This window comes from Pinus tabuliformis, chromosome 4_1 (assembly GCF_031772625.1).
Source record: "Pinus tabuliformis cultivar Carrire ecotype Pingquan chromosome 4_1, CPIR1, whole genome shotgun sequence".
NCBI lineage: Eukaryota > Viridiplantae > Streptophyta > Pinopsida > Pinales > Pinaceae > Pinus > Pinus tabuliformis.
Window position 1 is genome coordinate 236817623 of NC_142303.1, and position 13787 is coordinate 236831409.

At 34.9% G+C, this 13787-nt stretch overlaps 1 protein-coding gene across 1 annotated transcript; it reads right to left on the reverse strand.

Moving 5' to 3' along the window:
* Positions 1-322: 322 nt before the first annotated feature.
* On the reverse strand, positions 323-2609 carry LOC149175124 (pectinesterase-like). Its single transcript, XM_089419524.1, has 2 exons — positions 1433-2609; positions 323-1199 (listed from the first exon to the last, which is right to left on the reverse strand). Exons 1-2 carry the CDS (start codon positions 2400-2402, stop codon positions 514-516), a joined length of 1656 nt encoding a protein of 551 aa, XP_089275650.1. The 5' UTR covers positions 2403-2609; the 3' UTR covers positions 323-513.
* Positions 2610-13787: the final 11178 nt, after the last annotated feature.

Genomic DNA, 13787 nt, shown 5'->3' on the forward strand with positions numbered 1-13787 from the left:
AAAAGATATAATTTGTTGATTGTAAAATGCGAGGTTCATGTCTTTTAATGTGCCACAAAATCACTTTCCTTAGAAATTTTTCCTCTTATCCCACTTTTTATTATGTATATCATGTCTTTGGGGTTTGCCGAATCGATAGCGAATGGAAAAATGTCCATTATCTATTAATTTGCTTTTTAAAAATTAAATAAATATTGTTAAAGTCTGTCATTAGAAACTTATAAGGAAACAGACTCATGAGATTCCTGTTTTGGCATCACAAGGTCATGGAAAGACACGAAAAGGTCTCAGCCAAGGTAAAGAAAGTATGAATAGACTTGAATTTGTGCCCCATTAAAGGCCAGAATTTAGATTATAGATTACATATTGTGCATTTTAATCGAATGCTACACTTACATTAGCAAAGAATAAATGTAATTAAGGGGATTGGCGACACAATTATGTAAATGACACGAATACACAAAACAATATATACCGACTCTTTAGCCGTCTCTTTCCTGTCACTTTTGTTTTTTAATCTAGGCCTCTATCGAAGGGCACTGACTGTATCCAGGCATCACCAGCGATGAAATTAACCACAGTGAAGTTCTGAGCATCAGAAATGTTCATGGTATGGTAGCCAGGCCATTGAACTCGCTCTGCAGTTCCTGCTCCGGGTCCCGAATTCATATATTCGCCATAATAGAGCGTGGTCAAAGCAAAGTCCCCCGACCATTCTAGCCAACCTGCAGGATCGACGACATCATCTATATATGATTCGATATAAACTGTACGAGAGTAATTTTTCCATGGCCTTCCCAAGAATGTTTGGAAAGAGCTATTCACCGGAGCGAGATCAGGCGCAGCAGAGACGGTGCAGTTTTGAATAGAGATTCCAGTGTTTTGATTTGGATCATCTCTTCCTTGAGCCGTAAAACAATTCTTTTGATTATCCATCGGTTTTCTAGCCAGTAGATTGCAGTTTTGAAACACAGCTGCAGCGTTGCCGAAGATAAAATCAACTGTGCCATAAATGTCACATTCCCGGTAAAATTGTCGAAGAGAGTGTGCGTATAGAGTGTCTTGGTAACCTTTGAAGCTGCAGCGGTAGAATGCTGATAGATCCGAGGCAACGCGGAGAGCCACAGCCTGATGCTTCTCTGGGCCCGCCGTGTTCTCGAAAGTCATATCCCGAGCGAGAAATCCTTGCCCAACTACAGCTGTAATAGCAATCATTTTCCGTATGAGGGCGACAAGACAGAAAGATATAGATTCGCGGAAACAAAATTAGAATAACCCATCCCCGTGCTAAATTGAAATTCAAAATTGGATTACCAGGGTCATACGAAGAGGCCTTCATCGACAAAAGAAAAATAACAAATTAACCACAGAAAGAAACGAGTAAAGAAGGCGTTTTTCTCGACTGAAAAAAAAAAAGAGTAAAGCAGCTTACCGACTGTTGCAGAGCGGTAAGTAGTCCATCCGTCCACAACGCTTCTATTGCCGGTGATCACAGTGGCATTTATGCCATCTCCCACAAACATAATATTTATCTTGTGTTTGGGTACCTCAATGTATTCCTGGTAGACTCCCTTTGTAATATGTATCACATATCTATCTAAACTATTGTTTGGGGCAGCATTCAGCGCGTCAGTAATTGTGGTATAATTACCACTTCCGTCCTGAGCCACCGTAACAACATTGTCCGCTGCCTCAGAGGTCTGAAGAAGTCTCCTTCTGTCTGAAGCAGGCAACCATGAAGGGAATTCATCATCTACATCAACTTGATTGTGACGCTCATGACTCGTTGGATTGGAGAACAGGCGTCGGCTGTGTAAAGGAGGCGTATTGGAAGCTTTGCCAATGACAGGAATATTTTTGACAAGAGCCAAAGAATTGCTTACGGCTCGTGACACATCAAGAACACTCTTACTCAGTATGTTTTGCAGGGTTCCGCTGGCCTCCTGGAGACTTTCGACGCAGGTAGCTTGATTAGTAAGAGCTGCGCTAAGCCAAGTCTGAATGTCAACTGCCTGCCTCCATTTCAAAGTATCAGCAGCAACATTTGTCTGAGACTTGCTCAGGTGGTCGATCGTTAGATTGTTCAACTGCATACAATCTTCAAGAGCATCAAGTTGTGTTCCCTTGAATGCCCCCCATCCCAGACGAGAAATTGTTTGAAACTCTTTCTGTGCTTCGATAACGCTCAGCCTGATAGACGTCCTGGCGAGATCCGCGGAAGTTGCCTGCAACGATCCCGGTAACAGGCTCGACATTGTGGAAACACAGAATTTTGGATCCAACGTCGCGTCGCAGGCAGATTTCAGAGAAATGGAGTGCGGCTGTTCATTGCTCTCAATTCTAGTGAACATAAGACATATGATAAAGAAAACCAAAGCCGTAAGCCTAAACCTAAAGCCCATTGCCGAATGCACTTGTCTACTTTTAACTTCACTGAATCGCTAGATTGCTGTCTCTCACTCTCCGAGACTCACACACATATATAGTATGACCTCAGTCACTCAATGTTTGTAACGCGGCGTCGACGGTGGGAAATTTCGAGCCGAGATCGTTCAACGATTAGATGTATGGGACAGCACAACGTGGTCCGTTGCTTATAGTTTGCAAAATCCAGACTTGGAAACGTCAAGGAAAAGGAGTTGGAATGAGTTGCAAACCCAAAGCATATTTGCAGTATTCAGTTCATAGCGGAGGTACATTAGTCAACGACTTTACAAACTGTAAAGCACTCTTGTACTACCGACAAAAAGGTTGACTTCCGCGTACATCGTATTTTACACCGCTCTTGTACTACCGACAAAAAGGTTGACCTCCGCGCACATCATATTTCCAAAAGAAGGTTCGGAAACATTGCTGGAACCATAATAAATAATTCAGAAGACGCGGAATTGCTGTCATGTCTACGCGTAGATATAGACTTAATCATCTGGATTCCGTTACTAGAAGAGTCACTAGAAGAGTATTATTAAAACACGAAAGTGGAATTGGATTCCCGTTACTAGAAGCATATTATCGAAACACGAAAGTTGAAAATGGATTCCAGTTACTAGAAGATTACCGTTACTAGAAGCATATGATCGAAACAGCAGCGCATTATTAAAACACGAAAGTTGAAAATGGATTCCAGCTCCTAGAAGCATGTTATCGAAACACGAAATTATATTGAGTGGCAAATGTTAATCATCATTCACCATGTTCACACGAATAAAACGATATTTAATGATAAGAGGAAAAGATAGCCAAGTTTGATAGGTATTTCAGTAGGTGATGGAAGTGATGTGAAATTATAAAAAATTGAGAGATTTGAGGTTTAAATGTTTCTACTTGTGATTGTGCTTATAGAAAGGATTTCCTACATAAACAAGCCTATCCCCTTACTATATAATTTCTTTTTTTTCCTTTTTGTTTTCCTTAAAAAGCCTATCCCGCCATAAAAAACCCTTTTCTTCTTTTTTGTCTTCCTTCCCCTGAGCATAAAAAAACCCTTTTCTTTCTTTTTGTCTTCCTTAAAAAGCCCATCTTGTGACCATAAAAAACCCTTTTCTTCCTTTTTTTGCTTCCTTAAAAAACCCTTGGCTCCAGCCCCAAAAGCAGTTACAATGTTCCACTGCTTTACCCCCTTGACAAATTCCCTAACTTCTAGGATTTATTCCCTAATCTAAACTAAACTCTAGTTGTGGGGATCCAATGAATCTCCACACATTTATGGAGTCACAGTGCATCATCTTCCCCTTCTTTTTAAAATTATGAACCTCTAGGTTCAAAGGAATCCAGTTTAGTAAACCTAATGAGTTCCTCTTCAATGATCCAAGTGTTCTGTGAAGTAGGAAACCCTTGCCATTTTACTAGATACAACTTACAATTTTTTGATATGATGGTAGTAGCTTTGATGTCTACCCCTTTCTCAACACATTCCTTCCTTTTTTGTGGTAGCTACTTGTTCCATTCTTTAAACACTTCTTCGTTAGTGCTTTCTTCAACTTGTGCATGATAATAATATGTATTTGTAACATTAAAGACGGGACTAATGTCAAATTCTCTATGCAGGGGACTTAGATAGGCATTTTTATTGATTCGTTTGAGGGTTTTGCATGGACCGATCTTCTTTCATTTCAATTTATCGTATGTTCCTTTAGGGAACATCTCCTATCGTAGGTAAAACATAACATGTTCACCTTCTTGGTACACCTTTGCTCTCCAATGCAGATATGTTTTTATGTTATACACCACATTTGTGTTTTGTAATTTCTATCTGCCCCCCTCTTACATATCATGCATATACTTTACAAAGTCTTTGACATTTTGACTAACTTGTTCTCCCTTGGGAAGATCAATTAGATTTACTATTTCCTCTGAGTTGTCTCTATAAACAACCTGAAAAGAAGACTTACCTATAGACATGTTAATGCTAGAATTGAAAGAAAATTAAGCTTATGTCAAAACTAAGTCCTATTTCCTTGGATTTTCTCCCACCAAGCTTCGAAGAAGATTCCCCAAGCTTATGTTCACTACTTCTCTTTGTCCATCAATTTGAGGATGATAGGCTGAAATATATTGTAATCTGTTGTCAAGCTTTCGCCACAATATCTTCCAAAAATGGCCTAAAACTATGAATTTGAGTCACTAGTGATGAACGGGCAGTCCATGTAGGCGCACTATCTCCGTGAAGAATAATTCAACCACTTTGTTTGCATCATTTGTTTTCTTACAAAGAATGAAGTGGGCCATTTTGGAGAATTTTTCCACCACCACAATAACAGAGTCATTTCCTCTTTGAGTGTGAGGTAACCCCAAAACAAAGTCCATGGAGATATCTATCCATAGCCCTTCCTATACTGGAAAGGGTTTATACAATCCTATGTTTTGTTATCCACCCTTAACGATTTGGCAAATTTTGTATGGAGAAACAAATTTATTGACATTCTTTCTCAACTAAGGCCAACAATATTTCTCACTTTTCAGGTTGTAGGTTTTGTCCCTACCAAAATGACCACCCAATCCACTCAAATGAATTTCTCTAATCAGTTGTTCCCTTCGCAATCCATGAGGAATGCAAAGTTGGATTCCTCTAAACATAAATTCATGAGCTAATAAATAATCTCCAGAAGGACGTTTTCCTTCATTTACTTGATTATTGAGAGCTTTGGCTGAAATAGGGGTCTGCCGACATATTCTCCCTTCATTTATTCAAACCCCACAAATTTGTCGGCAATAGTGACAAATAGGTGATGTCTTCTATTTAAAGCATTTGCTACAACACTAGTTTTCCCACTTCTATGTTTTTTTTTCTTTTTTCAAGGAGAAAAAAATGCTATCATTTCCTACTTATATGTTGCACTACAAATGTATAAATCCACATAAAGGAGACCCATTTAGCAAACTTGTGGAACATCTTGGCTTGATAATTTATATGTTTCAGCACTCACATTTAATAGGATAAATTGATGATGTAAGAGGTAGTGTCTCCATTATTTCAATGTTTGAACAATTTCATATAGTTCTTTACCATAGGTGCCATACCTTCATTTTGCATCATTTAATTTATCACTGAAAAAAGAAACTAGCTGACCTTCTTGTATTAGGACCCCCTAATTACAATGACTAAATCATTGCATTCAATGGTAAACACCCTATAAAAATATGGTAGAGCAAGAATGGGGGCCCCATTCACTTTTATTTTGATAATTTCAAAACTCCTTTCAGCTTCCTTATTCCATGAAAATGACTTTCCCCTCGTACAATAAGTCAAGGAAACACTTATCCCACTAAAATTTTTGATAAATTTCTTGTAAAAGTTAACTAGTCCATGTAAACTCCTCACATATCTAATGCTTCGAGGGGTAGGCGATTCTAATATGGCTCTAAACTTTGTGGATCCATACTCACTCTGTTTGCAGAAATTGCATTCCCAAGGAAAACTAATTTGTATGTAAAAAGATCACTCTTCTAAAGATTCACAAACAAGATTTCTTTTCTAAGTGTATCAAACGCTATCTTTAAATGATTCAAATGTCTTCTAGGTTTTTGCTAAAAATCAAATTGTCTTGAAAATATATAATGACAAATTTCCTGATTTAGGGTCTAAATACCTAATTCACAGTTTGCATAAAAGTGGTAGGAGCATTAGATAATGTGAACATCATAACTAACCATTCATACAATCCATAGCAGTTTTTGAACATTGTCTTCCATTCATCACCTTCTTTGATTTTGATTTGTGTAAATTGTTCCTTAAGTCCACCTTAGAGAATATTTTTGCACCAACCCAGTAGTCTAATATGGAATCCATATGAGGTAGTGGAGATCTATATTTTAATGTGATTTTGTTGATATGTCTTGAGCCAATGCAAAACCTCTATTTGTTCTCTTCCTTAGGTGATAGAAATGTAGGAGTGACATTGTAATGTACCCCAAAATAACACTTAATTTGTTTTTCCTTCTTGTTGTCTAAATCTTGGTAATGAAATAGTACTTCAAGGGATTGTAATTTAACACTTTGATACAATCTTGTTCATTCTCAAAACTTTCTTTTGTAATACTTGGACAAACATTGAATACTAAATTTTAACTTAAAATTCACCTTATAATACAAACCTAGTTGTATGCCTATAATATTTTTCTAAGACATTTTTTAATATATAGTTTGAGTTGGTGATTTATTAAAATACAAATTCTTTCAGGTTCACAACAAATTTTCTTTTCACCACCATTAAAATTTAATTCAAATATAGTTTATACACCTATACTTAAGCTCAAATTTCTCTTTATGTACTTTATAGGACTTACACTTAATCTACCCTTTGAATGTCTCTCACAACATTGAATTCATGTTTTGTTTTGTATAAATGTTATGATAAACTACCATAAGGTTTTGTCCCACCTCTTATGTTTATTAATTATAATTTTCTAATTCACATACTATAATATAAATATAATTAATGCACCCTTCAATTCTTCGCATATCTATATGATTTACGCTATTGTTTATGGTTTTTAAAATAGGGGTTGTTAAATATGCTACCCAATGGTGATTCGAAATTGTCCCTCGTCCAAATTAAACTTTACATCACTTATAGATCCAACGCAATGCAAGGGACTCTTGTCTTATTTCAGAGTTGTTTCATGCCATGTTTGAAGTGGCATGGAAATATAATATGTGGACTTTCCTTAATTATGTGGCTTGGTTCCATTTGATTGCACTGTGGCCCTCCGCCTACCTTCACATGGCATGCTTGGCAATATGTAAATTTTGAATCAATGGATGTGATAGAAAGAATTTGGTTTGATCAACGATATTCATTGTTTAGGGTTTCTTTTGGTTGAAATGACCTCCCATATGATAGCACATTTGGTCATTATTCGTTTGAGTTGTGGGCGAAGCATCACTTTGCTATGTAACCACTCTTCGAATTTTCCACTCATGGTTACTAAGAAACCTATGTAATCTTTCCTTCTCTCTAAAACTCGTTCAATTTGCTTGATTTGATATGTGTTGTGGTTCCGATCATTTTTCATATTTATACATTTTCTTCTCCAATGTTCGTAGCTTTTGTTTAATAGTTTTGAAAAACTATTTCTCTTAACCTTGTAGGTTTCATAAGGGGTATTTCCTTAACATTTTCCGAGACCCACCTCCTTCTTAATCGCTAGAAAAAGTAATCCTCCATTACTTGGCTTCGTATTCTTGCTTAAACCTGTCATAAATGTTATTTCTCCTTGTCCATTTTTCTTCAAGTGAGCTCATATATATATATATATATATTCATTTCTCTATATGCAACGCTATGTGGTTAATCCCTATTTTTGAGTGAGAATAGGTTCCTCATGGAGCTATAATATGACTTCCGACCTACTCTTGGCCGATATTTACTCTCAGCGGAGGCTCTTACTTTGATGGAGGTTCACTCTTGTCACTTAAGTTTACACTCTCTTCCTCCTAGAAAGATGAACAATACATTTCTAATTGTGTTTGTTAGCGCTCGGTCGATTTACACGATTAGGGTTTGAATGTTAGAACCCTAGACAAAATGATATAGTTTTGTTTTGCCTTTGTCAAATATCATGCTTAATTATTTTTTCCATGGCCATTTATGGTTACGTCATTCTATGGAATAAATTTTATTATACATCGTTTATTTATTATTTGGGGTTACAACCCTACCTAAATATGTTTGCTCCATATACCCCTTTATATTTACCTTATATTATTTGGTTATTTCTTGGTATTTTGCTTCTTTTTTTTGAGGTTGGGGTTTCAAAGCAAAAACTCTAACATGCCATCGATTATTTAGCCATTGGTAATCCCTGACATAAATATTTTGATTAAGGCCATGGTTATAAATGTTGTATTTGGCTATTCTCCTTATATAAGAAATTTTGTCCAGTGATAGGGTTTTAATCCTTACTTGAATTTTTTTATTTTAGTATTTTATTTGCAACAATTTCAACATATTTTTTAATCTGTTATAGTGAAATGATATTGGTCCTTGGACATAGGTTTTTCTTTAAGTAAATTTGGTATTAAATATTTCTTGATTTCTTTAGTTAGGAGCTTTTTCATTTTTACCAACCCCCACTCATAATTTGGTTTCCGTGGAAATTCATAGGTATAGTCAGTCTCTGGAGTATTTTGAAAGTTTTTCCTTGATCCTTCTAGTACTTAATGAGTTTTTGGCTCCTTCTCTCTAGGTCGGGTGTTCTTGAACTCCTTGTCGCTTATATATGTTGTTGACTCTTTCGATGAAGACAAGACACTAGGGCTCTATCGTTAGTTTAGTTAAGAGGAATGTTACCATGAGCGTGAATTTATGGTTTAAAGGTAATTCATGCCTTGCTTGTAACTATTAAAAATGATCATGACCAAAAGTCTTCAGTCATAGAATACTAATATGGTTACTTGGGTCTTTTCCACCATTTTTGTGTAACATCTATATATTATTTTGTAAGAGCATATTGGATATTGATCCTTTGTTTGAAAATTTAAAATGATGGAAACAAAAAATTGCATTTTCTTTCTTTATAAATTACCATTTGCATAAATTTATTTATATGCTTGAGTTAATTTTTCAATACATGTATTCTTAATCAAATTCTAGCTTAATAGTTCCAGGTTAACTATACCCATTATTGGGTTAATTTATCATTTCTTTCAAATTATAGTAGTTAACTACCTTTCCTTTTTTGTTCATTCACATTCTTGACTTAGTCTTATCAAATATCTCTTATAGATAAAAAAATTATTCTCTCAGGATTTATTTTAGATATATTTTTTGTCCATACCCTTTATAGTTAAAACTAATTTAGCCTAGACTTGTTGCCCCACCTTTACTCTTCTCTAATGTATTAGGCCAACTTGACCTTACCATTAAATTCCATTAGTTTTGTGTTTATAATTTTTTTCCCTGACTGTATTTTCATACAAAAGTCAGATGAATTCTTTGTTAGCACCGTGTAATTCCTACAAGATGAGGAGAGGAACCAAAACGTAACCACAAACCACTTTAAAACTAGAATCTAGCCCTTCCAGCTTCGGAGAGGTCTCCCTCCATATGAATCTTCAGTCTTAGGTATCAGTCTAAGTATTACAATCAGAGAGGAAATTTTTTGAAAGTTTGATGGCAGGGAAGAGGGAAAATCGATTGGGCATGGAGTCATATTGAGCTAATGATTTTTAGTGATATGAGGAATCCTTAGACATGGGCAAGGTAGGAAATCCTTTTTGTTTTTTTATCAAGTTTCATTGTAGAAGGGTGAACAGAGGAATAGTGGAATTGATAACATCTAAAGAATCTATCTGAGGATGAATTCTAGATATCTCAATGGAAGAAAAACATTAAATATTCAATAAGCCATAACAGAGTACTTAAAAAGTGAATTCTAAAACAAATTCTTCTTAATTAAACATGAAGATATAACATTTCAAGAATTATTATAACAAGATAAAAACTCACATACATAGGAGAAAATATCATCATCAAAAGTTGACACATGAATCCTGAAAAAGCAGACATCAACCTTCATCATTCACTGGAAACTTTTAAATGGAAAAGTACAATCCACAATTTTTCTTTCTCTAACCCTGACCAACCAACCTTTTACACACTAAAATTCATGAAAATATATACAAATATCTCATCCCTGTACTTAGGGGGTAGAGCTCAACCATGTCCCCAAAGACTGAGTCAATTACATTAGATTTAGGAACTGCTTGATAGGAAATAGGGACCAAATTTCGGGAAACTAAGAGTTAAAGATTAGATCATATATCTCTACTAATGACATATTTTACAAACCAAAAGGAGGTTTTTGTATATTCACTTGATATTGAGAGAAACCTCTCTCAGGTTTTGAAAATTATTCTCTCGCTCCTCAAAATAGGCACCCAAAGTTCATGGCTAAAACAGGAAATTACAAAACCTGAAAAGTTAGGCTGTAAAGATTCATTCTAATATTATAATATATGACATATGTGAAGAAACTGAAGGACATTTTTGTTATTTGACTTGTGCATGACGAAACCTCTCTTAATTTTTCAAAGTCCATTTCCAGATGTTCTAAATCCAATGTTGAAGTTAACTTCTAAAACAGTAAAAAACACAGCAAATGCCCTGCAGCAAAAGTGTAGCGACTGAGCGCAGTGAAATCATCTTATGCATACTTATGATCATCCCCTGTACTTCTTGATGTGCCAAAAAGGTAGAAGATAACTCCAAAATCATCAAACACCCATTGGAAAACATATATCTAAATTGTAAACTTCCATTCATAAAGATCATCACCTACATGAGAAGCGCAATGCCAAAGCACAACAAATTTCATTTTCATATGTTTGATTAGATGTTGGGGCCTCTGATCGAGTAAAATAGTTAGTAGATGATGTTTTCAGGCTTAAAAACTTTCTTTGAACCCTCACATGTGAAAATAAGAGCAATAACACTACTATTCCTTCCATTTAATATGCTTTGATAGTAGTGCAGCAAGAAAGTGCAACAAGTTAAAGGTTATGAGCATTGCAAGCTTTACTAGGTGCTCTCCTCAAATACTAAAGATGAATCTATCAGTAGATGACATGAATTATAAAAGTAGAAATTTGGAATCTAAGAATGGTCATGGTAGCAAGAAAACCTTTGATTTGCAGAAGCACAACACAAAAGGAAAGCACAGAAACAACTTGTAATGATGATGATTTGATGATTTGACCTTGCAAATGACTGAAAAGACACCATTGGATTCAAATCAATGATGAAAAACTAAACTCTGTTATTGTCTTGACTCACAAGACTAATAACTTGATCTCTAAGAGATCATAGAAATACTTTACAAAATGACCAAAATAATAAAAAGACTAATCTTGACTTTGACTACTATAACAAAGGACACTAACATTCTCCATGCTCCATATAACTGTTTTCGACCTTTCACTAAAGTATGTCATTATTTTCTCTAGCACTTTTACGCAATAAGAAAATACATGTTCTTGCTCAAATACTTGCATCATAATGTTCTCTACTCCATGTGTGCACAAAATACTTATAACATTTTCAAATATTGGAAGAAAATATATTATATTTTTCTTTTTTACCTGCATGCATATTCAAAAAATGTACAAACTATAATAAGAATATTTCTACTCAAATTATTAACCATAAATCACTTTACAAGTAAGAATTACTTAAAATATAGGTTATTCAGAGTACCGACTGTCCAAAATCTCTGGAACATGATATTGGAGTTGTAATGCTCCTCCCAACCTTGACTCCACCTCTTAGAGGAATCCCCTTGAGCTCTAATGGATTGTCAGCTAGCCTAACATTATATTCTTTTATTTTCTTTTCCCATTTTTGTCCATTATACCTCCTCCACTCTATCTAAGCACCATGTGAGTCTAGTTGCAGTATAGTATAGAAGGTGATGAGCCTCGCTATTGCAACAAGAATGTTGCAACTCTCAAGGCGACCAACTTAAATTATCAACCTAGGGATCATAAAAACTTAATAGGTGTTGGTGCTATATGTGTAGAATGTAATGTGTCTTTCTTTCGTTGATATGATGTAATGAAGTGAATATCATGAAATCAAAGCCTAAAATAGTTGCACAAATGGAAATGTTATTATATTTGCAAGAAATGGAAATGATGCTTGCCCTAGTTGCATAAATGTAAATTCTATGCTACTTGTAGGAATGCAAACACTAGCATAATTGTAGAATATAAAATTTGCATTGAAAATGAAACCTAACCTATGCAATGGAAATAATAATGTTTGCAAATAAAATCCTAAAAGAAGCATGAATATAAGAGAAAATCAAGAAAATTATCACTGTATCTTTAAATTCACAAATCTATCCACTAACCATAACTACAGAGGTGAATTGCACTCGAGAATAGAAAAGGCTTAAGAGGTTTTTTATCTTACTCAATCATGGTTTTGGAGCCTAAGAGTCATTATTGAAGGTTAGGAGGAAAAAATAAAGGTTCAAGGATAATTATGGTCAAGTTTGGATGGCTTTTACATGGTGCTACATGATGTTATAGGATTGCTAGGGGATGCTACAAGATTGCCATGTTTTGTTACATGATCGGATCCGTGAGAATTATGATGGCGGAAAAGGTGATATAAATGTGGGAAAGGGTAGTGGAAGATAGGATAAGGTTTTATGTTTCCCTTTCCAACCTTATTACCCTTCATGGGCCCACCTTGCATAAGGAACAATGCAAATGGTGACCTTCAACCAATGAGAAATGTACTCTCGGTGAACAGTGTTTTGGAGGCATCGTTGAGGTAGAAAGAAGGAGTTGGTGGTAGAATAAGGAGTGTAAATGAAAATTATAACCTTACAAATAAATAGTACCACGTGCACACCCAAAAAATATTATGAGTTTTATACTTGAAAATACTAAATACCTAGCCTCCCAACTAGCTTGTCCTCTGAGTTATCTCACCAATGACCAAGAAAATCAAATGAAAATGAGATGGGGATTTTTTTTTTTTTAAGTAGGATGTCATAGAACTCCAATATAAGTAGAATCACTAAAAAAATGTCAAATTTAACACGTGTTAAAAAATATTGGAAAATTACTACAAAAACTAGAAATTCAAGAATCACTGAGCTAGTTAACCTACCAAATGCGTAACCTAATCAAGTGAAAATGCTACATAGTAAATTTATATATTAAATTAATTTTTCTTAGGACTAATTCCAAGTGGAATCAACAAAAAATAGCCTCATTAATATGTGCTAAAAAATAACATAAAATTACTACTATTTTGCTACAAGAGACTTCCTGAAATTCTAGATTTGTGAACTAGTAAACCAATCCAAGTAGCTCAAGGGCAAATATAATTTCTCAAAGCTATTCAAAGGATGAATTATGCTTGTGAATTTGTCTATAACATTAAAAAAAAAAATTATTTCAATCATTTAACCAATATGACCTACAAAAAAAGAAGCATGAATAGTAAATATATAAATAAGAGATGTTAGTGAAAAATACATTCAAAGGAAATAAAGAAATTGTACAACATGGCTCTGAGGCTCCTATGATGGTGAAGCACAAGGATACTCAGATTACTATGAAGGAAACCAAGATTAAGAGGCTAAAAATGTCACCAAAATTCATTATTTGAATCAATCCAAGTACATCCTTGCTAGAAATGAAATTTGAACTACTAAATAACAAGTTTTCTCCATAAGAAGACTAAGAAATACATGCCCCTAGAGGAAAATTCGAATTGGAACTTATACAAATAGATGGGTAAGCATCCTCCTTTAAAGGAGGTAGATTCACC

Bases quoted from the DNA above. Each gene is read 5' to 3' on its own strand.
- LOC149175124 (XM_089419524.1), bottom strand. From the start codon at position 2,402: ATGGGCTTTAGGTTTAGGCTTACGGCTTTGGTTTTCTTTATCATATGT. The intron at 1,200-1,432 runs GTAAGCTGCTTT...TTGCTATTACAG, and splicing joins TTACCGCTCTGCAACAGTCG to CTGTAGTTGGGCAAGGATTT.